The sequence below is a fragment of the Megalobrama amblycephala genome, linkage group LG17 (genome assembly GCF_018812025.1).
Source record: "Megalobrama amblycephala isolate DHTTF-2021 linkage group LG17, ASM1881202v1, whole genome shotgun sequence".
In the NCBI taxonomy this organism is placed as follows: Eukaryota; Metazoa; Chordata; class Actinopteri; order Cypriniformes; family Xenocyprididae; genus Megalobrama; species Megalobrama amblycephala.
The window spans coordinates 13375349-13402378 of record NC_063060.1 but is presented as its reverse complement, the minus strand read 5'-3'; the positions used below and the strand labels follow the sequence as shown (position 1 = coordinate 13402378).

The following is a 27030-nucleotide window of genomic DNA, read 5'->3' as shown; positions in this document are numbered from 1 at the left end:
GAGGCCAGAGCATAATATATATGTTTTAAAACAATAAATAAGTTGTAATTATGTATTATGTTATATTAAAATATATTGCATTTAAGTAATTTCATGACAAATGCAGATCAGTTTGCTACATAGTTAAAACATGACCCACTTTGAAAAGTTCTTAGACCCCATGTCCCAGGCCCTGATCTATCCACTCTCAATACACAACCTAACCTTCTCCAGGTTTGTAATGGCAATATCGTACGCAAAATGAGGCCAGCACTTATGGCCTATAGTGGGGCGAATGTGCCTAATGTGCCATTTGTCAACCACAATCGGGCCAGATCCACACAACCAAAGCCTGGCCAAATCTGGCAACCATTACTGGGCCAGAGCTGGCTCACTTCTGGCATGCCGGTGCCAGTACACAGCCGAGTGAGCCGACACTCAGCCGCAATTGGCCCGATTCCGCTGGCTACCTGGGGTAACTAAGGGGGCGGGTCTTTGCGATGGGCCAATTGGAAGCAGGATATGAGTGGGGAAAAACTCTCCTGTGTGTATGGGGAAAGGGGAGGACAGAGAGAACAGGCTAGACAAACTCCTACATTTAAATAACATATAGAAAATATCTGCTTGACAACTTATTATGGAGCTGGAATCAAGCCCAAAATAAGCAACTACACTTTAGAAACAAGCCCAAAAAAACGCGACCCGCGACTACCAATATTTGTAAGCGACTTTACAGAAAAACAAGCCCAAAGTCGCTTATAATAAGCGGACTTGGCAACACTGCTGCTCCACGACACGCGTTACTTCCGCATTCCAAAGTTCCTATGGAAGTCTATGGGAGTGTCGCAACTCTGTTTTTCAACGGCTCTGGGGTGCGTTTCCCAAAGCGAACTATGGTCGCGAGTTCAATGGGACTTGCGACCATGGTTCACCAACGATGCTTTCGGGAAACTCACCCCAGGATCGTTGTACCTCTCTCAGTTAGAAAACTACGGTGACCGGGAGGGGACATGTTCGGTTCACTTAGTTTTGTCGTGGCCACGACATATAAACTCGTGGGAACGTGATAATATGTCGTGGCCACAAGATATTAATTCATGGGAACGTGATAATAAGTCGTGGCGAGAGCTCGTTTTGTCGAGGTAACGACATCCTTATGTCGTGGCCACGCGATGTAAAGTCGTGGCCTCGAGATCATATGGTGAGGCAACGAGATATTTTTCTCGTGGCCACGACTTCATTATGTTGAGGGAACGACATCTATTTCTCGTGGCCACGACTTCATTATGTTGAGGGAACGACATCTATTTCTCGTGGCCACGAGTTACATGTGTAAACAATCTGCGCTACCATAGCAACCTGAAATTAACAATGATAAAATAAGTGCGGAATTAAGAAATTATTATTATTTGAATGCTGTCTATATAGTCTACATCGCGCGCAATGTAAGCTATAAATAGCCTATATAGAGTTCCCCAGGGATGACGCGTTTTTGTAGGCCAACCCGGAAGTTAGCGGCGCGCGGGTTCCCTCGACTGAAAGCCTATTCATTTTTCCCATAGACTTTTGGAAAATCGCAGAAAATAAGCTCTGTGTTTAACAAAGGGTTATGACACTTACACGTTTTGTCTATCAAGATAATCTTTACAAGTTAACACAACATTTATAGATTTTGAAGCCTAAATAAAGTCGTCAGATATAAAAGGCTAACAGTAGGCTATAAATGGACTACAGCACACCATGGTCGCGGATCAACGTCGTCACCACCAAGCGTCCTCAAACTTTATTTAGAAAACAACTCTATTTAAAAACATGCTCACTATGAATACTTATCCACTTTTTCATGAGAAATGCTGTCCAAATGTCCCGTTTTTAATGATGACGTCTAAAGTCCCCGCCAAAGGAAGTAGTCCCTTTTAGCAATTTGTTAGCAACCGCCGATTTGAAGACGCAGTAAAAGTTTAAAAAATCACAAGTGGGTTATAACTGGTGTGTTTTATGTCATAGATCAAAACGTGAAAGTATTTAGAGGCTTTGTTTACCACAGACCTTATTTCAGGCGATTTAGCAAAAACCCATTCAAAAAACCCATAGACTTTATGGCGTTGGAACCGGAAGTCCTAAAATGCTAACTCGCTTCCGGGTTTTGCCTACAAAAACGCGTCATCCCTGGGGCACTCTATTGCGCGAGATGTTGCCACTATCATTCAAATGAAGTTTGTTATTATCAATTTGATAACAAACTTCATTTAATGATGATGAACATTCATTTAACAAACGGAGAGCGATATTTTGGCTTGATATCTCCTTTTTGAGTTTTTGTGTGGTGGTTTATGGCGCATGTTTGTATGCAGCACCAAAACATTCATATGATTGGTTAAATCGGCCCGTATTCTGTACGATATTAAGGCCCAATCCCAATTCTACCCATTTCCCCTTCCCCCTTCCCCTTTCCCCCTTCCCCCTTCCCCCTTCCCCTTCCCCCTTCCCCTTCCCCCTTCCCCCTCCCCTTCCCCTTCCCCTTCCCCTTCCCCTTCCCCTTCCCCTTTCCCCTTTCCCCTTCCCCTTTCCCCTTTCCCCTTCCCCTTCCCCTTTCCCCTTTCCCCTTCCCCTTTCCCCTTTCCCCTTTCCCCTTCCCCTTTCCCCTTCCCCTTTCCCCTTTCCCCTTTCCCCTTTCCCCTTCCCCTTTCCCCTTTCCCCTTTCCCCTTTCCCTTTCCCCTTTCCCCTTCCCCTTCCCCTTTGTTTCGCGCGTTCACGTGAAGGGGTAGGGGTGTCCCAATTCTCATTTGGTTGGAGGGGAAGGGGTAGGGGGAAGGGCCATGTAGCCCTTCAAACGAAGATTTTTCAGGACCACACTTCAGACGAAGGGGTATGATAAATTTCCAACATGGCCGACCGAGCGAACAGAGAGACCCATAAATGTAAGTATTTTCTTACAGTAAACAGTATTTTATAATCACTTGTTTTATGTTGCCTTTAATCTTGTGTTCATGTATACGGTTATGTTCTCCGAAATTTTTTTTGCTAAAATCGCTATGAAAAAAGTTCACTAATGTTTTTTACTTTATGATAGTTCCACAACATATTTTTTTAAATTTTATTGAAACCCGCATTGATTTGACAACATAAATTCAAATCCGGTGGCAGCTAACTTGTCTTTTTGCCGCATGCCTGATTAATGTATTGTTTTGTTGTGGTTACATCAATAAATACGTGTACGTTATGTAGGAACTGTGGACGAACCAGACAATTGAATCATTCAGATGATTCTTTTAAACATAAGCCTAATTCAGAATCAAGTTCCGACTCCAGCTCATCTGCGGAGTAAACCCAGGCGGATTAATTTTATGACACCCCACGCTCCTGATAACAGGAGGAGTGACAAACCAAATGGTCACCAGGAAGATAAGATTCTTTGATCACCCAGATCAAAGAACCAGAGGAAACAATGCAGGCCCCATTTGTTCTCTAAAAGACCTAACCTCACAGAAAACTCAACAGAGACTGTTCTACAAATAAAACTGCTTCGAAATTGTTCCAACAATTTTAATGGACTTATCAAACATCTTTTAACTACATACATTTTGCATTATGTGTCCACAAGTACTACCTGTAAACAGTTAGGCTTTAGAACACTCACAATTCATGTAAATATGTTAACTCTTGACTGAATGACTGAAAGTATGCCTTATTTGGACTTCATTTGATTCTTTCCCCCTTTCCTATATCCTGACTTGAATGAAATCTGTTTAAAATGTATTGTATTCCATTTAATAGAAATTATGTTAAAATGACACTCTGCTGAAGTAGAAACAGGATGTAACACCTATGTGTTATTGGGGGCAGAGAAAGGCCCTTTTTGAAACAGGACGATGTCTGATTGGCCAAAACTCCTCAGAGGTGTAACAAACAACTAAGTTTAAATTGTCATTGCCAGATAGTAGGGGTTGGTTAGTTCTGGTCAAAGAAAACAGAGCAACAGAAGAAAGAACCGGTCAGCCATGACCAGAGTACCAAGAACAATGGAGTAACAAGAAGAACAGACAAGCAGCTCATTTCAAGCCATCCAACTTCCACTCACTTTTCTTTTCTTTCTTTAATTTTCTTTTCCGTTGAAAGTCTCGTGTTCTAAGTTTCGCACAAAGTTCAACCAACGACTTCTGCCGCTTCAACTTTAACTCCAGCGACAAAGAGACTTCCCTTTAAATTTTCAGCAAGCTCAAACGTGATTGGGTTCTACCGAACGCAACACGGACCTTGAATACCCTGCGACAACTCATCGACTTGGAAAACTCTTCTTTACACGCCAACGAGGGATATTCACATTCAAAGTCGACGCAAGCAAGTACCTCCAGATTAAAACTGAACTGGTGCATTTAATGATTCATGGTTCGTTCAGGTCAGATCTTCTGAAAAGCATAACTTTGCTAGGAATTCATCATATCACACTCTCTCTCTCTCTCCTAAACTCTTTCTCTCTCACTTCCTGTCTTACTGCAACGCGTATGAATGTATGTATGTATGTGTGTGTTCGTGGTAGATTAGCTTGTGTTAGAATAAATAAAATCTCTTGTAGATTTTAAAAGAAAGTGTCTTGTATTATGTGCTTTATGATTTAATGTCTTAAACTGTGATCTTAAAAGGTTACCGTGCTCTAATCAGTGTTTTCACGATACAAGAGCTTATTACGGCTCGAGCAAATGAACGCTGGACGACTCAGTTGCTCGGTCGTAATCTAAACAACTCTTTATAATTCCCTATAAATATTTCATTTGAGCTAATTTTACTTCCTAGGGTGTTTTCCCTACAGTTACATGATATAAACAAAAAGTGCATTCAGTTTGTGTGCTTATTCATCAGTATTGTATGTAGGGACTCCTGAGGAAACACGCAGGCTCATACGTTTTCGTGCAGAAAACGAGCAGCGTTTCTTGAAATCGAAATACACAGCAAAACAACTTTGGGAGTAAGTCATCTGTTAAACGTTTATGTTGCTTGTGCCTGATTACTGTGAGATATGTGCACTAATAGTAAAAATAGCTGTCGCCCAAGCAACAGAGATCACTACAGCTATCGATGGCATCTTAGAAGTGTGTGATAAACATCGGCGCATCTATGACGTAGGAGCTAGCGACGACTTATGATGATGTGTAATGGTCTAGTAGTGGTGTCCCATTTCTTAGGGGAATATTTTCAGCCCTACCCCTTGACACACTGTTTCAAGGGGCAAGGGGAAGGGGTATAAAATAGAATTGGGATTGGGCCTAATAGAGCTTGGCAAACTACGTCACTGCGCATTGCATTCTGGGTAGTCGCCGCCATGTTTTTGGTCACACTCAGGAGCGTACAATGACAACAAATACAAATCACCAGATGAGAAAACGACTGTATTTACCTTAATTTTTTTTGAGAGCTGCTTGCACTTGCTTAGAATAAATGGACTAATATTTGAATCTCTTGTGTTCATTCGATCGCCCAGTCGTGTGGCCAGGACACGACACGCATAGAAATCACACTGCCGCCTCCTATCGGACCACAAACAGGACCAAAGTGATTTCTCTATTGCAGTTTTTAAATAGCTAAATGGCACCGATATATCTGCCAGATAAAATAATAAACACAATATAGATTGATCTCAGTCAGCATATCATCATATAACGTTAGCCCTGATTTCTTCATGTTAAAGCATTAAGGGATAACATAAGAGCATGACCCTCTGTAATGCATTTCTGAAATGAATTATATTGTGGAGTCGCTACACCAAGTAAGTTTTACTGGACCTAAATAGAATAAATACATAATTTCTTACAGAGACAAGCTGAATAATGAATCAGAGGTGTTGCTTATGAACACGGAGAGTGATCGCAACAAGCTATATCACAAATGACAGTTCTAAACGTGTTTTCGTACATTATTCATGTCGTTAGCACTTACATATTCAAGTGGATCAGAAGTTATTAATCTGTAATAAATACAAATGACAAAGCTACATTTTGTTCAAGTTTATTTTCATTGAGTTTCACTTTCACCATTGTGTCGTTTCTAAGCTGGAAGGCAGAAAATGAGGGACATTCTAACGCATAATGTGAAAATGCATAACGTGGCTTAATTTACTAAAACAGTGTTATTAACAAACTAAACTTAGTATGCTTTATGCTTTTAGTATGTTTGGTGTTTACTATGTACAGAAAAGCAGATAAGCCCAGAATATGAACGCAACACATTTAACACATAGGGCCTGCGCATTTTCCTCCCATAAAGAAAACGCTTAATGGACAGTGACTTAACGTGTAATAAGACACATTTTGTTCATATTCTGGCCTCATCTGCTTTGCTGTATATAGTTTCTATGGGAGGAAAGCGTTTAACGTGAAATTAAACGTGTTGCGTTCAAATTGTGGGCTATTAGTATGATGTTTACTTACATTACGCCACATTAAGCGTTTTTCAATGTCCCGAAAATGGGACAAAATGGCGCTTCATTTCACATCCATTTTCCACGCTGGTCAGTATATGTAGATAGTTCATAACACAGCCAGCGTTCACCATTCTAATATGTTTTTAACTGTATAATATACATTTTAACATCTTCCTCCACTATTTCCCAGTCTCTACTGTACTGACGGTGACCTAAAGTCCCAGAATGCAATGCGTCGCTGACGTCACGTTCCCAGACTCTATTCATAAAGTGTTGAATGCTTGTCTATGTACCGAAAACAACATCGACATGCCATTCTGATACAGTTCCCTGCTGCTAATCCTCATTTGCTGTTCAAAAATAGTATTGGTTCAATGTAGGATTTAGACAGACTATTGTAAACGTGAATAAAGAGTTGAACATGCTGTCTTATATCTTTGGTATATTCTGTCAACAGATGCTGTTCTTCACGAGTCTCTGCGGTCATCATTGTCCCATCAGACACAATGAGAAGCTCATCAGAAAATGGAATATAATGTGTAATTTGTATTTGTGTATAGAGGGTCACCATGGTACAATATTTTTTTTCTTTAATGAAAAACATGGTAAGTTTTGCTGAATCTAAGTTTAAATAAAAACTATTGGATTTGTCAATGAAATATGTCTCTTCATTAGTGATGTTCTTATATTTTATTTAATTTAGTGGCCTTGAAAACAAATGCATTCAACTTTGGGAAAATGTGTTAAACTGTATTTAAATAGTAGCACAACTGTATTGTGTGAGATTATGTAATTCAAAGTACAGTAGTCAACATTTGAAGCGGATCAAAAAAGTTAGGACAACTTTGATTAAAGGTTTTGATCTGCTTCAAATGTTGACTATATTATACAAAGTATAAGTAATAACAAAGTGTATTGTTATTGACTGCAAAGTGTGTAATGTTTAATATTTGGAATAAGCCAAAGGTACTGAGCATACAGTATATACTATTACCTGTAAAATAATATATTCAGTGTATATTGCTTGTGTTTTCTGAAGACACTCGTAATTATTTTGTAATGTACTTAAATCACAAATAAAGTGTACTTATAACACAAATAAAAGTATACTTATAACAGAAACAAAGTATACTTATAATACAATGTATATTATAACAAAAAATACTTTTAACACAAATAAAGTATACTTTTAACACAAATTAAGTATACTTTAATATCACTAATCAAGCATGTAATTAGTCCCTACACAGACATATACTTAAAGTGTACTAAGTATACTTGAAGTTGTTCCAATTTAGCACACATAAGTATACTAAATATACTTAAAGTTGTATTTTAATACTACTTAATTTCAACTTAAATATACTTAGTACAAAATTAGTTGTTTCAAAATAGCACACTTTAAATGAACTAATCATTAACACACTTGAAATATACTAATAATTAGTCTTGCTGCAAGTATACTTAGTATACTTTTTTTTCACTAGGGTATTTACGACAGTGTGATTCACTGAAGGAAACTGTAGGGGGAGCGTCGCAAATCTTACCGAGTTCCGCTTTAAGGGTATAGAGCATAGACTGTAAAAAAAGATGGACGACGCGACGCCGCTTCCTTCCATTGTATTGAACTGAAGCCAAAATGGGCCGATGAATGGGCGCTAACACGTTACGCAATACGTCAAAAAAAAAAAAAAAAATTTGGAGCCTGGGCATGCGCAGAAGGAATCGTAAGTGGAGCCGGAGGCGGAGTCGCGGTATCAAACTTCCGCCCAGACGACTGCGTCATCATTCATGTATTTTAAATAGGCTATATAAATTATACACAATTTAAAATTCTACTTATAAAATAATAGGCTATTCTGTTTCTAGAGCAATACTATTTTTGAAACAGCAAATTCCGTAGATAAAATCAATATAATATGCCACTAGAAACAACTCTAAATCGTCAGAAACGGTCCTGCCATTTTAAATCAAGTTCAACTAACATTACAGGAGATCGATTGCTGTAATTAGAGTAGGCTATCATTAGTTTTGTCCTACTAATTATTATTTTATACCCATAAAAATAATAAGTAACTGCCAGATAACGATCACCTGCTTTTTCCCGACATGGTTAACATTAGGTGTGTTATCTTAACTAATAACATTTATTAATTAGCATATAACGCCCATATTTAATGTTACAGAAAAAGGTTCAGTGATCCGTCAGATCCTGTAGGTCGGTTAGTACAGTTTACTGCTGAACAACTCATTTTGTTGGTGTTAAATAACAAAGAAATCGAAAATTAATAGTTAGTTAATACATCTTCAATCTCCCCTCAAAGCTCCGACAGTCCTCACCCTAGTGAAAAAAAGTATACTTTATTGTATTTTAAATATATTCCCTTTTTCTATAGTACACTGCAAATATACTAACAAAAAATGTACTATCATTAAATATATAAAAAGTATATTAGTATCATATTTTCACAATGCAACTTTTAACACACTTTAAAATAATTGTACTTCAGTATATTTTCTAAAAAATATATTTTAGAAAAATATACTTGAAGTGTAAGTTCAGTTTATTTTTTAAAAGTGTATTTATTTGCACTTTATAAAAATATATTTGAGGTATATTTTAACAGTGTGCTCAAAATGATCATTGTAACAATGCACTGAAAGTATATTTAAAAAATACATTATTTAATATCCTGAAGTTGTAGTGTATCTAATGTTAAATTTGAGTATATATTTTTAAGTTTACTTCTTCATCCTTGGAATTCATTATATTACTTGTGCTTATTTATTTCAGTATGAATGCATTACAAGCCCATTTAGTATATGCAGTGTAGCCTATACAATTTCCAAATATGTGTAAATGTTTATTAAGTTTACACTGGCAGAATCATTTTACAGTCGTACACACAAATCTATATTAAACAACACACCAGCATCACAAGTAATGCGAAAAAATATGTCGAGTGGTTAAACTTATCGGAATTCAAATGTCTCTTCAACTTGGTCTGTGACCAATCAGATTTTGTTGCTCACTGCCTTCAGCCAATCAGAGCTGCTGACGTCACGGTCGTCGTCTGAATCCCCTCGTTCAGTCACTCAGGTGAAGTATATTGTCGCAATGTATAATTTATTTAATAAAACACTGAAAGCGCAATACATCGCTCAATCTTGGGGATTCTGACCAGTTCAATCAAGTGACATTGCAGCCTGACCGTGATGGCGACGACAACCGGCTAATCTAATGGCCTACGCGATCCTGAAAGAACCGGAGAAAAGTGCTGCTTTTGGGAGGTGAGTTGTAGTCTACCAGTTAACAAACTTTATTTTATTTTCTTTAACAAACGGAGAGCGATATTTCGGCTTGATATCTCCTTTTTGAGTTTGTGTGTGGTGGTTTATGGCACATGTTTGTATGCAGCACCAAAACATTCATATGATTGGTCAAATCGGCCCGTATTCTGTACGATATTAATTCATAAAGTGTTGTATTATTGACTATGTAACGTTACCGAAAATATCGACATGCCATTCTGATACAGTTCCCTGCTGCTAATCCTCATTTACTGTTCAAAAATAGTATTGGTTCAATGTAGGATTTAGACAGACTATTGTAAACGTGAATAAAGAGTTGAACATGCTGTCTTATATCTTTGGTATATTCTGTCAACAGATGCTGTTCTTCACTAGCCTGACTACGTCAGACTTCCTACTTCCGCTCAATTTCATTTCGCTTCTGTACTCAGTCTGATACAGCGTCAGAGCTTTGTGTTTGCCACCGGTCTGGAAACAGCCGGGCCAATCAACGAACAGAGGGCGGGCTGAGAGCCGTGACGTAATGCTAAGCGCCGAGTTTTACATTGTAGGTTAGAGAAATCGAAAACCGAAACGACCGCGGAAATGGGAAACGAGACACGGGATGCAAACTTCGGGATGCATTAACTTCGCATAATCTGCAAAAGTCGTTTACAGCCATGTTCACTCCGGTATTTCGCTCGCATCATCATGTGTTTACAACAGGTTTACAGTGGAAGTTCAATCATAGATTTGAGTTCGATGCATGATGTCTGTGCTTCGATGCGGCTGTACAGGCCCATAACATACGTCATAACTAAACGTATCTGATTGGCTTACGGGTAACCAATGATTTTAAACTTCAGACAAGCGCCCCCTAGCGAGAGAGAAAACACTTCTCTATTATGCCATTCCAGACTCTGTCTACGAAGCAAAGTGAAGTAGCAGAGTCTGGTATTACCAGGCTAGTTCTTCACGAGTCTCTGCGGTCATCATTGTGCCATCAGACACAATGAGAAGCTCATCAGAAAATGGAATATAATGTGTAATTTGTATTTGTGTATAGAGGGTTACCATGGTCCAATATTTTTTTTTTCTTTAATGAAAAACATGGTAAGTTTTGCTGAATCTGAGTTTAAATAAAAACTATTGGATTTGTCAATGAAATATGTAACAACATCACTAATGAAGAGACATTTTATTTGTTTTAATGGCCTTGAAAACAAATGCATTCAACTTTGGGAAAATGTGTTAAACTGTATTTAAATAGTAGCACAACTGTATTGTGTGAGATTATGTAATTCAAAGTACAGTAGTCAACATTTGAAGTTGATCAAAAAAGTTAGGACAACTTTGATTAAAGGTTTTGATCCGCTTCAAATGTTGACTATATTATACAAAGTATAAGTAATAACAAAGTGTATTGTTATTGACTGCAAAGTGTGTAATGTTTAATATTTGGAATAAGCCAAAGGTATTGAGCATACAGTATATACTATTACTTGTAAAATAATATATTCATTGTATATTGCTTGTGTTTTCTGAAGACACTCGTAATTATTTTGTAATGTACTTAAATAACAAATAAAGTGTACTTATAACACAAAGTGTACTCATAACAGAAACAAAGTATACTTATAACACAAATAAAAGTATACTTATAACAGAAATAAAGTATACTTATAATACAACGTATATTATAACAAAAATGTATACTTTTAACACAAATAAAGTATACTTATAACACAAATTAAGTACACTTTAATATCACTAATCAAGCATGTAATTAGTCCCTACACAGACATATACTTAAAGTGTACTAAGTATACTTGAAGTTGTTCCAATTTAGTACACATAAGTATACTAAATATACTTAAAGTTGTATTTTAATACTACTTAATTTCAACTTAAATATACTTAGTACAAAATTAGTTGTTTCAAAATAGCACACTTTAAATGAACTAATCATTAACTCACTTGAAATATACTAATAATTAGTCTTGCTGCAAGTATACTTAGTATACTTTTTTTTCACTAGGGCAGACAAGCTGTCAATCAACTTCGATTTTTATAGCATCAAATTGCTAGCTAAAATCAAACTTATCACAAAAACGAACAATTGAATACAAATCAGCGTGATAACTACTACCTTAAATGACCAAAACCATCTTTCAGAAAGTTTTATTTGAAGCAGAATTTATTTTTAAGTTTTCACTGAAGTCTCATTCGACTGCATTGAGAGGGCGGGGTTTATGACCTGTACTGCATCCAGCCTCCAGGGGGCGATCAAAGAGCCCGCAGCTTCACTTTTCAGGACGTATGAGACACACCCGGTATAGAGGGTATGCACGTGACGTCACCGACGACCGTTACGACTGCGGTCACGCCCACTGAGTGGCAAAAGACTGAGGGGGCTCGCACACCGGACGCGAAGCTCAGCGCCTCGCCACATCTTTAACATTCGAACGCATTGTTTTCTATGACTGTACGCACACCGGCGGCGACATTCGGCCTGTCAGCTATGAAAAAATATAAAACAATGCAATATATACGGTATGATTTTACCTCAAAATCCAACAATTTGTCACAGAATGATAACTGCAGATCCATGTTTGCCTGAAGTCCAGCTGTTTCTGTGAATTGCAGTGATCCATTTGCTTTTTTTTCTGTTGCTTTCTGCAGTTTTTTTGTGTCGAATCTATTTGTACAGTCAGTCGCAAAGCTCTTTTCCGTTTTGGATATGTTTTGTGTGTTTTTCGCGACATTCACGCTGAAAGCTAATGCTGCCGCTCAGTCTTTTGCCACTCAGCGGCCGTGACCAGAGTCGTAACGGTCGACGGTGACGTCACGGGGAAAGTCACGTGAGAGGAGGCAATAGGTGTGTTCGAGCTCATGCGGCGCTGCGCAGACCGATCGGCGGCTGACTTGAAGCAGTGCATTCCGGTTATTACTTTTGTCCGACTTGAGCTGGCGCTGAAGGCATGTGACTGTGACGTATGATTTCAAAGTACCGCAAGAGCGATTCGAGAGCCATGACATAAATAATGTCTCTTCTGTATTAGAAAAATAATAAATAACTAAAAAAAATACCTCTGCTATATTAGCAATCCAAATTTAACAGAAAATAGCTCTCACAAACTTACAATAACTAACAAAAAATATCTATATCTTTAGTTTTCTTCTTCAATCCTCGTTTTCCTCTTCATCATTTTTCTTCCTCATCCTCCTTGTTTGCCCATATTTAGCTGTAGAGCTGATCTTTCCCAGCAGTTTTTTGTTACTTAACAAATAAGCATGAAAGTTAAAAAGAAATTTGTATTGGCCTATCAGCTGTTACATCGCAAGGTAAAAAAGGAAGAGCACAACGAGCTGAACTCATAGTAGACGATAGCTGAAGGTTGCTCTGCTGTTACACATCTGTTATTCAGTTACAGACGACTGCGCAAATCGTGCATGCTAATGAAAACATATAAACTGTTAAACAACTGTAGTTTAGGCATAAGTCAGCCGCGACGGTGAGAATATAGTTACCTTTATGGAATAATCCACTAATGTCTTGAGATAGGCTACAATCTGAACTAATATTCTCAGTTGCACGTGCATTATTAATATATGAATATTAACTCATTAATATTCATGTGTGGTCCGCTTTCGGAAACCGAAAATCTCGTAACACCGGTAAATTTAATGGCCCAATGAAAAACAATGAAAACCAGGACATTTTCATCACTTTATAAAAAACAGCCAGGACAGGACGTGAAAACAGGACATGTCCTGGGAAAACAGGACGTTTTGTCACCCTATTAAAACACTAACTTGATGAGACTTGGTTTTGATAAATAGAACATTTATTACAATACATTGTTAATGTAAAATTACAAAATAGAATTGTCTTTCTTTTCTTTTTAGATGTAATGTAAAGTAAAGTTCATTTAACTAGGAAGATGTGTCAACGTTAAGAGTAATGCATGAATTCACATTGATTCATAAATAAAAAATGTGCATCCTCATTTCAGAACACCACTGCATGCCACTGATTCCAAGATATTGGTTCCAAGTTACTGTTAACCCCTATTCATTAATTTAAATAAAAACAAGAGTTAAAAAAAAAGTGGAATTAGTACCTGGTATTCCAACCCATTGAAAATATTCTGTGAAGTCAGTCCATAGTTCTAGCATGAAACAGTAGGTAAGTTGGCTTTGTCAAGACAACATAATAGCATTTCAGTATGTTGGCTTTCTCAAGCCAGCATAATTATTTACATGACCATGAATTATAAAGTTGTAGCTTCTAAATTTTAAATTGTTACATCTTTGTGGCTTTTCATGATAAAGCATATGGATAAAATAACTTGAGAGTACTGTAAGCAATGTGAAATTAAATGTTTAGGATGTAAAGTACACAGTGTGCTTTTCAAATTGTTTCATCTTGTTTTGCTTTGACTTAATGTGTAATCTATTGAACAGCTGTTGCAAAACCCTGTGCTGTATGCAGATGGAGTTAAATATACACTTACCATGTAGACAGAGTGTTGTGATCTTGTGTTTTTTCCACTTACAGATTTTTAATGTACTTGCTCAATAATGGAATTTTGTTTTATTTTAGAATGTAGCTTTAAGAGATAAAGGTGATTATATTGGCTGAAAGACCTTTTAATGGGTACTTTGTTCAGTGCCTACAAATTCGTTTTATGAATTCACATGCTGTCTTAACTATGTACAACCTAAGTACAAACTTTAATGTCTTATATAATGTATAATGATAACAATGAACATTTTATTACTCATGCCAGTTATGATGTCTCACATCTGGAAGACTGATATTATATCCTGAATCTGTTTCACAGAACTCAAAATTGATATTTTTTACAACGCAACTGAATCAACACTGAACTGACTTCAGCTGAACAATGACACTATTTTCTTTTAGAGCTGCTGTACAGCCGACATGAACTGTTTGCATTATTAAATCATTTTTCTTTTATCACTCTAAATGCTGCTTTTGAAACAATCCTAATTAACAACCAAGGAAACAAACAAGGATCAAGAACATAGGCAAATGAGCACAGGGAGAACCAATCTAAAACACACTGAAACTAAATAGAACTAAACATAACTGTTACACACTCTGCAGTGAGTGTCAATATTTTCTTAAATAAATGAACACGTGAACAACATTAAGTTTTAGCATTGAGTTTTGCTAGCTCTATTGATTATGTTACATAATCATTCAAACACTGATTCAGTCACCATCTAGAACTTTTACACTTAAATAGATGGGTTGGAGCAGATGATGGAGTGGTCAAGGTCACTATCAGTTACCAGGATACAAGAAACACGTTTAGATAAGCTAAAAGCACACACACAAACATCAAACCGTGCACACATTTCAAATTCATCTGTGTTCAGAGGTGATGTTGGCACAGTGCTGCATCTCGCTGTAGAGCATACGTCTATTTGTTAATATATCACAGGAGATCAGTAACCAGTTGGAGACAGAGGGAGCAGGTGCTACACCTCCCTCTATAACCAATCAGTGAATACTGGGCTCTATATAAGAGCTTGTCTTAGAGGGACACATTTTTATTCTACAAAGGTCCTGATGACAAAGATCTGCATAGTAAAAGGGCAAAAATTAGCAGTGGAACAAATCAAAAGGATTTTCTTGAAAGATACAACTGCTGCCAGGTACGAAAATGGGATATATTATAAATATTTCTTCTTCCTATCTATTTGTGAACATATAATGAATTTATATTTTACCGCTTTCTTGCAGATTGACAAGAACTGCAATCATGGCTCCTATTTTACTGAACAGTATGGGAAATGAACACAGCAGTTATATTCAGTAAGGAAACTATAATTTACTCAGAAATCATGCATCTTTAACAGATCAGAGATGAATAGCTGGACAATGTCTGTTTGATAAATGTGTAAAGACTTCATGTTTGGGCTTGTTTGGGTCTTTGGAGATACTGGGTTTGGATCAGTTCTGATGTCTAAAGTCAGAATATTCAGAAAATGTGATTGTTCCTTTGCAAAGATATTTTAATGAGAAAATCTTCTTGGTCTCTTGACTTTATTCTATTTCTAAAGTATTTTTTCATCATTCTTTTTCTCAGTTTTTTTAATTAGATACTTTGATACTTTTTGAGTAAAAATGAAGTTATAAATATGAGTCATATGAGTTATAAATATTTGTTTTTCAGAGTCTATTCTCTTATTCCACATCAATAACAGATGTGATGTGTCACAGACAGGTTGAGTATGTGAAGAACCCTCACTTAGACGGCATGGAAGAGGACATCCTGTACCACTTCAACCTGGGCACCAAGACCCATGATCTGCCCCAGATGTTTGGGGATGTAAAGGTGAGTACAGACCACGTGAGTTAGGCTACTTGTACATCTACATTAATCCAGATATATTTGAAAATGCATCCTTTTCTCTATTTTTTGGCCTTATTCTGTCCACACTAAAACAGCTTCTTTGTCCTGCGAAAACAGAACTTTTTGAAGATACTATCTCAAGTGGATACATTTTTATGTGACGCATATTGCACCATGTTATGCTGGCATTGTTGTGCCTGCTATTTACTTTCATAATGTTGTTAAAAATAAATGTTATTTTGTACAATCTTCATATTACATTCCTGCAAAAATGACAGATACTTTACACTGCTGTCCTGCGTGAAAACATGAGGGTAATTGTGTTTTAGACCATACATGGAATAGTGATTGACTCGCACTATCGTGCCATGATAATAGTATGCAAACTTTATTGTGTTTGGTTTCCTGTATCATCTCAGTGAGCTTTTATTACATTTTACAGATGCGCTGTAAGATGATTTAAGTGTTTTCAGATGTTTCAGTGTGGACAAGCAACTTTTGGAAAATGCTTAAAAAATGCTAATATGGATGGAGAGAGTTTTGAAATGAAAATGTCTCAGGTTACGTATGTAACCATAGTTCCCTGAGAACCATGGAACGAGACTCTGCGTTGATTAACGCTTTGGGGAACGTCACGTGTCCCAGGTGTCTGAAAGCAACTATCCAATAACTCCAATCCCTATTGTCCGGCGACAGCCTATGATGTAATAAGGCGCGACCTGGAAGTATAAAAGGAGCACCTGGAGAAACAGAAGACATCTATCGTCTTGAGGGACTGTTCTGCAGGCAGGCAGCCTGAAGCATGGCAAGGAAACGCAGAGTCTCGTTCCCTGGTTCTCAGGGAACTATGGTTACATACGTAACCTAAGACGTTCCCTTTCGAAAGGGAACACACTCTGCGTTGATTAATGCTTAGGGGAACAATATACCCACGCCGCCATGCTTGAGGAGAGTGTATGCCAAAAAATATGGCTGATAACGTCGAGCAGTTTCGAAGGAAATGCTTAACAACTCACCCTCGGGTCACACCAGGCTGTCAGTGACAGCATTCCCTATGGCCAACAGCCCAAGCTATAAAAGGCCTTCCAGAGAGAGAAAGCCTACCCAGGCCACTACAGGCATCTGGAACCAACTTTTCCAAAGAGAAAGTGGTCACTTTAAGGGAATGTGGCCAGAGAACCGAAAGGAACCCCGGCCAGTCACTAGAGGGGAACGAAGTCACCGCCAATGCCACCAGAGCGGCCGACCTGGTCTGTCATAAGACAAACTAAGTCTTGGCCAGCCCTGTCTGAGTACAGAATCTCCATAACGCATTCTTCACAGAAGAGAGCAGGTAAGAGTGACTGCAGAAAGGCAGGAGCAACTCAGACCCACGCATAGAGATGGGCATCCTGGAGAGCAGAACTCAGCTGAGTGCTATAAACCCTCATATTGAGGGGAGTACAATCCACTCATCCTAGGATCTACTCAGTGCTTAATTAACGTGCTGAGGAGGCTGTGCGCTATTAAAAACCCTGACCAGGGGAGCACAAACCAGCCTAAGGCTGAAACTTAGGTTAGGCCTACCACCATGATCAGCTTAGGGAGCTAAGCACTATTACAAACACAACCCTGAAAGGGAAGTACGAAGCTCAACTAATAGGTAGACCATGCAATAGGCACATATTCATGGAGGCCGAGAAGGGGCCTACAACATGATAGTAGTTATGTAAAAACAGAAGTCTATACAGAAAGTGGCCTGATTTTAAGGGCCACCCTGAACATCTGTCTTGATGGGGTAGACAGAAAACTTAAATTGCAGCAAAAGAAGCTGAAAGTGCCCTCACAACAATCCACCTAACACAATCTAACGAGCAGTGTACTCAGTAAAAGCACCTTTTACTCTTTAAGCAAGAGGAGTGCAACTTATGTCAACATGTATTAAGGAAGGCCTGGAAGGGCCTATAACCTTAACGGACACGTGGCATCAGCTCGTAGCAGTGTTTAGGCCCTAAGGACGATAAACAACCCGACAGAGGAGGTTGGATTTATCACTTGGGCCCCTGGCCAACGAAAGTGTATACAGATAATTCTCAAAGAGAAATACACCCAAACACACTCCATTGTGTTCGAAAAGGCAGCCCGTAGGCCTAGCAACCTCTAGGACACACAGCGTAAGTCTCGTGGCCGTTTCTAGGAGCACAAAAGATCCAGCCTAGGCTCTAGGTGGCTCTTAGCTCAACTAGAGTAGAAATAAGACTCAGGGAGGCAAATGCAGGTTAAACCGAACCTCAGTAAGGTTTCACCACCATACTCCACCTGATAGGCTAGCCACTCAGAATACTCAGTAAAAGCACCTTATTACTCTCATAGTGAGAGGAGTACATGACTGAACTCCACATGTTGCACCGGAGGCCGAAGTAGGCCTACCTAGCAATGTTCCCTCTAAGCTGCGCGCGTGCGCGGCCGCGCACTTCTGAAGCCACGGCCGCGCAGAAAAAATTATTGCCGCGCAGAGAACAGACATGAAGATCATGTGTGGGGAAATCCATTTGATTGTAGTAGTTTAAATGAGAAACAATTGCAGTGCTCTGGACAACCGCTATGGAGTTATTGTCGCTATAGAGTTGGAACCGGTGAATGTGGTTTACAGGTTTCATAGAAAGAGAACGATGTGAGCGCGTGTGAGCTGGCTGGCCCTGAGCCAAATCAGTCGCGGTAAGAATACTGAAATGTTTGTGAACTAAATACCTCAATACGAGAGGCAACGCGAAACGAAAAGAAATGTGAAATAAAACGCCATGTTTTAATGAAAAGTGGTGGAAATAACGGATGATGGGCACAGAATGCTAACAAAACTCTGAGACATTTACAATTACACTCCCACCACAGGTGTAGCTTGCAAACTCAAAATACATCAGTGCTATACCTCAGTTTAAATAGATTATTGTGTGTGGTGGTGGTGTGGGTTTCAGGGATGTTTAGATAACTATAAAAGAGTTAACGTTCACTTTTCTTAAAAAATATTTAGCTGTCAGATCTGTTTAAATGCTTTAGTTTGTTTTCACTTTATAATATATTAAAACAAATGGAAGCATTTAAACTGATATAATACTGTATATCAGTTTAAATACTTAAATATTATATTATATTATATTATAATGTAAGCCTAATAAAAAAAATGATCTCACAAGGGGATTGTTTAGGGCTCCTTGCCACAAAAAATCTTAACCTCCTGGTATATAAAATCTGGGAAATTCATAAGCAATAAACGTGTAATTTTGATGGTTTAATACTGTTTGTTGTTAATAATTGACTGTACAAAACACATTATGGTTGTTCCAAACCATCATTGTAACTGCTCATATTATATTATTATAAAGAATTGAACTGTCCTGCAGGAGGACAGAATTTTTTTAATAGAATTTCTTGGTAAAGACTGGTACAGTTAATACAGCAATGTGAAAAAATCTCAAGTAACCTAAAATTTGCTTAATTTAGTGACTGAACTGCTTGTTTTCAAACATATTATTTAATAAATCACAAGTTACATCAAGGGTCAAATAAAATAGAAACGGCACATTAAAGTTAAATGTTACAGTTGCATGATAAAACCATTTTTTTTGTGTGTGTGTGTGTGTTTACGTTCATTGTACAGGTCTGATATAAAGTAAATGTTTTTGCTCAGGTGGCCAAAATGTGAGCTCAACAGAGAAAAGTTTTGCTTAGCGAGAAAAAAAATTAGAGGGAACATTGCTACCTAGTAAACATATGGCATCAGCAAGTGGCTGCCATAACCAGACCACCAATCGTTTGGCACTCCTCAGGAAGAGTGCCAAACGAGAATGGAGTGTCCCGATAAGGAGACGCTCACAGTAAACAACAGAAAAACACACAGACAGCACCCTCAAGCACTGTCTATGCGCACTCCTCTCCAGACAGAAAACGCCCAGAAAATGTGTATATCAGTTGTCAAACCCGGGGACACGGATATACACACTCTCTTGAACGTTTGTAAGGCATATATATAAAAACCCTACCGGAGTTGGTATAGTCGCAATCAGACAGAACAGGACCGAAAAACGATGAGATGTCTTCTGTTTCTCCAGGCGCTCCTTTTATACTTCCGGGTCCTGCCATATTACGTCATAGGCTGTCACCGGCCAATAGGGATTGGAGTTATTGGATAGTTGCTTTCAGACACCTGGGTCACATGATGTTCCCCAAAGCGTTAATCAACGCAGAGCGAGTTCCTTTTCGAAAGGGAATGGCATTTTCAAATGTAGACCTAGCCTTAGACAGTAGATTTAAGGTTAAATTAAATGAAATACTCTTGAAGTAAGATAATCTTTAGGACTGTACAGAGTATGATTGATGAAACTGATGATCTGTTTATAAGGGTTGATGTATAGTCAGCCTGTCATTATCACAAAATCAAAATCCTGCATACTCAAACTCTTGCTGATTATGCATTATTTTCATGTTTTATTTGGACAGCTATGTCAGAAAATCAGTTGCCTGAGATTAAATATATACAGAAAGTAAATATGCCTTTTGAGGAGCAGGGAGGATAATAGAAAGGATGATTGACTTATTATAGAAGGGTATTATTCCAAAAAGGGGAAAATTCCAAATATGAATTAGAGCGAGTGACCTCTTATTTTCTTCTCCATTAAACCAAGATTTAAGAGTAGCTGAAATAATACATCTGAATTTTCTGATTAAGACTTCTTCTTGAGTTAATATTAGTAAAGGGCAAGTCTTGAAACCTATAATAACCCCCCCCCCCCCCCCCCCCCACACACACACACACACCCCCCCAAAAAAAAAACAAAAAACTTAAAGTCCATAGAAAATAAAAGTAACATGTTGCAGATAGTATAATACAAAATGTTACTTTTGGTAGCAAAGTGAATAATTTTGCTCTAATTTTCTTTCTGTCATCTCTTCTGTAGTTTGTTTGCGTTGGCGGAAGTCCTAATCGGATGAGATCTTTTGCCCAGTTTATCCATGAGCAGCTGGAGCTGCCTGGCAACATTGCAGACATCAGAGATATCTGTGAGGGAACGGACCGATATTCCATGTATAAAGTTGGACCTGTGCTGTCCATTAGCGTGAGTGCAACTAGCTACAACATTTTAGCATTGTGTGGAGAACTGGTGGTCAGACTTACTGTATAGGCTATACAGTATATGCATAAGCCATATATTTACAACAATTAATGATCTGATGAAACGTGGTTTCATTAGCATCATATAATCATCATTAATAATATAATCTGTAGTGGGCCAGCATCACTTTTTTTTCTCTTGCATCATAGTTGATGTATTCTCCATTATGTCTCTGATAGCATGGAATGGGCGTTCCCTCCATCTCCATCATGCTGCATGAGCTCATTAAAATGCTCTATCATGCTCGTTGTCGTGATGTCATCATCTTTCGCATTGGCACGTCAGGCGGAGTTGGTGAGCACTTCCTTCTTTATTGTATCATTGAATTATGAAGCACATATACATCAGCCTAAGGAAGCAGTTTTAACTTTAATGGCATTTGTGGAGACTCAAAACTTAATCAATCAATCAATCAATCAATTCTGAAACATTACATATGAAATTTAAAACTGCTGGATGGAGGGGGACATGAAGTATATTGGTTTTCTACACTATTCTCTGGAAAAAAGGTAAATTTTGCCTTTTCTTTGAACACACAGGTCTGGCTGCAGGAACTGTAGTGATCACAGATAAAGCTGTGGACTCTTTCTTCAGGCCACAGTTTGAGCAGGTGGTTTTGGGAAAGGTAATCATCAGGAGCACAGAGCTAGATGAAGATGTAGCCCAAGAGCTGCTGCAGTATTCATCAGAGCTTCCAGATATTCCCACTGTTATTGGAAACACAATGTGCACACATGACTTCTATGAAGGTAAGTTTTTGTATTTTGTTTTATTTATTAGCCCATACTGGGTTTGGTCCTGTAGCTCAAACATCAAACATAGAGCATGCTGCTATGACAAGATTCCCAGTGAAAGCGTGAACTGATCAAATGTATTGAATGCAAGTTGCTTTGGATAAAAGAGTCTGCCAAATGCATAAATGTTAAAGTAAAAATATCTTTATAAAACAAATATATATATATAAAACCTGCAAGACCTTTGTTCATCTTCAGAACAGAAATTAAGACTTAAAAATAGTCGACGTGACTACAGTGGTTCACCCTTAATTTTATGAAGTGACAAGAATATTTTTTGTGCGCAAAAACAAAACAAAAATAACGACTTTATTCAACAATTTCTTCTCTTCCATGTCAGTCTCTTATGCTGTTCTTGTAGTAAACACAGTGCAGAGTTTCTGGGTTTTACGTCAGAATGGCGACTCATTATTGACCGGCTCCTGCATCAGCATCACACGCATGTCTGCTGCTGCTTGCTTGTAACAGCATCGGCCAATACTGAGCCAGTGTTCTGACGTAAACACAGAAGTGCACAGAAGCACTGTGCTTACTATGTCAACTGCGTAGGAGACTGACAATGGAAGAGAAGAGATTGATGAATAAAGTCATTATTTTTGTTTTGTTTTGGGCACAAAAAGTATTCTTGTCACTTGATAAAATTAGGGTTGAACACTGTAGTCACGTGGACTATTTTTAACGATGTCTTTACAACCTTTCTGGGCTTTGACAGTGGTGGTTAAATTGCTGTCTATGGAGGGGTCAGAGAGCTCTCGGATTTCATCATTGGGTCAACTAACCCTTTAATCATGACTGTATTTACAGTCCATCACAAGCATTCAAAAACAGATGTCCTGTGATCTATATCTGCTTTTGAAGACGGCACACCTCAGACATACCTCACTTCCTTTTCCTGTTGTAGGTCAGGGGCGACTGGATGGAGCCCTGTGTTCATTTTCCACTGAAGAAAAGTTAGAATATCTGAGGAAAGCCAACGAGGCAGGTGTTAGGAACATTGAGATGGAATCCACTGTCTTTGCTGCCATGTGTCGTGTCTGCAATCTTAAAGGTACCCCAGAAGTTTACATTGTCTGTTGTCATCATCGCTACTATAACACAGAGTACCAGTGTAAGCAGGTATGCACCCCTGATACTTAAACTGACGTATAAGAAATATTAACAAAAAAATAAATAAATGCAGGACTTTTTTACAAAATGTAGAAATGGTGAACTGTTTTTTTTTTTCTTTCTTTCTTTCTTTCTTTTTTCACTACTACCTGGTGAACTGTTTTTTTGTTCTGCTGCCTTTGGGCTGCTTATTGAGGGCATAAAGAAAAATAATTGTCAGAATAAACTATTGTGAGCCTATAATTGAGCCTATAATTGAAACTACTGCAGCACTTAATTCACTGACACTGTTTCTGAAACTTAAGTTTTTACTATATTTATATTTCATTAAGCACTATATGAATACTTGACTTGAAAAGATACAATCTTTTTATATAATATTAATTTGTATGACTGGTTTTTCACTTTCAAATCGCATCAAATCTTTGATCAACTCAGAGAAAGCTCAAATCAAATATAGTAACTGGCCAGTACCATTTAACCTCATTGGTGCTTGTTTCCTGACATCATGACATTAAAGAGATAGTTCACCCAAAAATGACATTCAGTAATTATTTACTCACCCTAGTGTTATTCTAATGCTGTATGATCTCCTTTGTTTCATGGAGAAAAAAAAAAATGAAAAAAAAAAATGAAAGCTGTTTTTAATTGTACATCTACATTTTATCTCATCATTAATCAGTACCTTTATGGCTTCCATGAAGTATCAAATTGTTTATTTTTATTTTATTTATTTTAATAGGGACAGTGCTCATCAATCAACAGCCAGACAATGTAAATAAGCCAGAGTTAGCCCAACAGGCTAATTCTCATCTGTTGCTCCTTGCCAATTGGCAACCTAAAATTAAAAAAAAACATGGTCAATTATCACAAATAAAAATCACAATTATCCACAATTGATAAAACATATGTCAATATTAAAACCTTAAAACATTAACATTAAAGACATTAAAAGTAATGATTCAAAAAACAACACACACACACAAACAAAAACTGAACAAACCTCAAAACAGTGTCATATCAAATTTAATACATACTGTACATTATCACTTCTAAAGATGATAATGGCAGTATCAAAAAAAAAAAAAGATTATTTATTTACACATGATTAAAAGTTTGATTTGCTTTTTTAATTTATGTTTAAATGTTGAATAATTTGTCTCTTAACTCAGTTGGTAAAGTTTTCCAATAATGAATGGCTCTAACTGAAAAAGACTGATCGGCTAAACGCATTTTCTAAATTGTACATCATAGTCTTCTCTAGTAGTTGCTATGCCACTATTACATGCATTAAACTGGCTTAATGGGGGAGGTGCATGTCCATTTAAAATGTAAAAAAAAAATCAAGCAAGCATTGGAAAATTATTTAATATTATCAAAACTCAATAAATTGTATTTTTATAAATGTAAATGAATAGATGTAAAGGGATTACGTTGATTATAAAATTGTTGTGCTTGCTTGAGACCAAAATATGTGATCTCACTTATTTTTAACACACTAAGATCTCCCTTTGTGTTTCGTGGAAATAAGATAAAGTTACAACATAATTTTATCTTTGTGTTAAGTATAGTATAGTCATGCTTTACTGCTTTCAAAGTCTCACTCATACCTGCTTCAAGCAGCATTGAATTACCTCAAAACTACTTCAAAGTGGTTAATTGCATGATATTTTCTTGCAGCTGCAGTGGTGTGTGTGACTCTGCTGAACAGGTTTGAGGGGGACCAAATTTCTACACCTCATGATATTCTTCTGGAATTTCAGCAGAGACCGCAGCGCCTTGTGGCTCATTTCATCAAGAAACGCCTTGGACTCATCTCATAAAAATCTGTAATGAATGTCTACAGTGTACATAATACTGTTCATAGTGTGTTTGTGTTATTTAAAGGTGACATTCACATTCTCAAACCATCCTCAGTTGACCTCCTAACATTTAAAACCAATGAACATACACCTCATTTGTGTAATTTTTGTATATTATAACTTATAAATCTATATGATTTAAATTATATGTAGTAAGCTTATCAGCTTATTGGAAATAAGCTAAATAAATGATGTGAAGTTCATGAAATGAGTCATGAGGGTTTGTACTTTAGTAACACTAATAACTCCTGAATGTACTTGGCTGCAGGCTCTAGCTCCAGGGTGGAACTCTCCACTGGCAGGAGGTCTGCGTCAGGAATGGGCTCTGGCTCTGTGTCCAGGGTAGGCGTTGGCTCAGATTCGGGGTCTGTAACGGGTGTGGGCTCAGATTCTGTATGCAATGTGTGTGAGTGGCAATCACAGTCCTCCACCTTACCCATGGTGAAAGAGGAACCACTCTTGATGAGCACTAACTTGACAAAATCCTCCCTCAAGGACCATCAATAGGCAAGGGGACTAATTGTTTTAATTGTTCATGTAATTCATTCCAAAAAAAAAAAAAAAAAGGAATCAGAAAGTGGTTGGGGAAGTGGGTTTAAAAAGCTAGGTCAAAAAAAAAAAAAAAAAAACCCTCTGGTGTAGTCCTCGAGGGAGCAATTATCCTGGGTGAGGAGGAGGAGGTGAATGGCCGCAAGATCCATAAATCCTTTCTAGGTCCTCTATTCTGTTACAACAGAGTTGAAGCAAGAAGAGGAGAGGTTGATCTTGATGAAGCACTAAACTTATATTTTTAACCAAAGCAACAAGTTGAAATCTCATAATTAAATGGTAATTACAACATGCCGTGAATGCACCTTTAAACATAAGACATATTGAGGAACTAAACTAGACACAGGTACACATAATCAGAAACCATGGAAACAAACAAGAAAAGGAAAAAAAGGAAACAGAAATATACAAACAAAGTTAATTTTGTTCTTTAAAATTGTTCTTTAACAAATCTTAATCTGAAGCCTGTCAATAACAAAAAAACAAACACACACACACACACACACACATACACACAAAGCACTAAAAAACCTACTTTCCTGTCTGTCATCTAATGTCCTATATTTAGTGCCCTCCATAAGTATTGGGACAGTAAAGACTCTTTAAGACTCAAAAAATTACTCTCTTAGCTGTGGTGTCAAGACATCTATAAATATGATTAAAAGAATAATATGAGGCATATGAGATTTAAATCCTATTGAACAAGAATTTCACCAGCTGACGAGGAGAATAAAGGCAGAAACTCCCCAAAACAAGCAAACATTGAAAATGGCTGTATTAAAGGCCTGGAAAAGCATTTCAAATTGTGAAACCAAGAGTCTGTGATGTCTATGGGTCACAGACTTGCTCCTGTGATTGCTTGCAAGGGATTTACAATTAAATATTAGCTTTTACACTTTTACATTTACTTTAAGTTACACCGTCCCAATACACATGCTCACATTATGAGGGATGAAACTCTAAAAGTGCTGTACTTCTTAATTGGTAAAACATTTTGTGTTGAAACAGTCAATAATAAAATGTGACATTCTATACTTCTGCCTCATATTAATCTTTAAATCATATATATAGATGAATATAATCTTGACACCACAGCTAACAGAGCAATTTTGTCTTCACTATCCCAATACTTATGGAGGGCACTTTAAATATAAAAGAAGATATAAGCCCAAAAATGGAAAAAAAGAGCAGTGTTAGGTCTCTATTCCTCTAACATGCTGTGTCATATCATGAGGCATAGGCACCGATCCCAGAGCATCCACGTAAAAACACAAGATATTCTCCATTCATTTTAAGCAATCAAAAAATCTATTGAGATTCAGGAACATCTCTGATTGGTGGATCTCACATCTGGTCTCGATGAATCGTAATACACATAATTCTACCATAATATTTAGTATTATAACATAACCTGACACAAAAATTGTATTTTAAGTAATTAACAACAAAATCAACTGGTATGTCAGCAAGAGAGCAAATACAATACAAAC

The 27030-nt window shown here is 37.5% G+C and overlaps 1 protein-coding gene across 4 annotated transcripts; it reads left to right on the top strand.

The window, feature by feature from the left end:
- The first annotated feature begins 15221 nt into the window (after positions 1-15221).
- upp2 (uridine phosphorylase 2) lies at positions 15222-25194 on the top strand. Of its 4 annotated transcripts, none has more exons than XM_048164061.1 (8): positions 15222-15377; positions 15466-15537; positions 15946-16060; positions 21013-21171; positions 21408-21522; positions 21768-21977; positions 22924-23138; positions 24810-25194. In XM_048164061.1, exons 1-8 carry the CDS (start codon positions 15292-15294, stop codon positions 24825-24827), a joined length of 990 nt encoding a protein of 329 aa, XP_048020018.1. In that variant the 5' UTR covers positions 15222-15291; the 3' UTR covers positions 24828-25194. The 4 variants fall into 4 exon arrangements, with proteins under 4 accessions (XP_048020018.1, XP_048020017.1, XP_048020019.1 ...); XM_048164060.1 differs by having other exon boundaries at positions 15223-15377; positions 22924-23070; XM_048164062.1 differs by having other exon boundaries at positions 15223-15377; positions 15930-16060; positions 22924-23070.
- The last annotated feature ends 1836 nt before the right edge of the window (positions 25195-27030 follow it).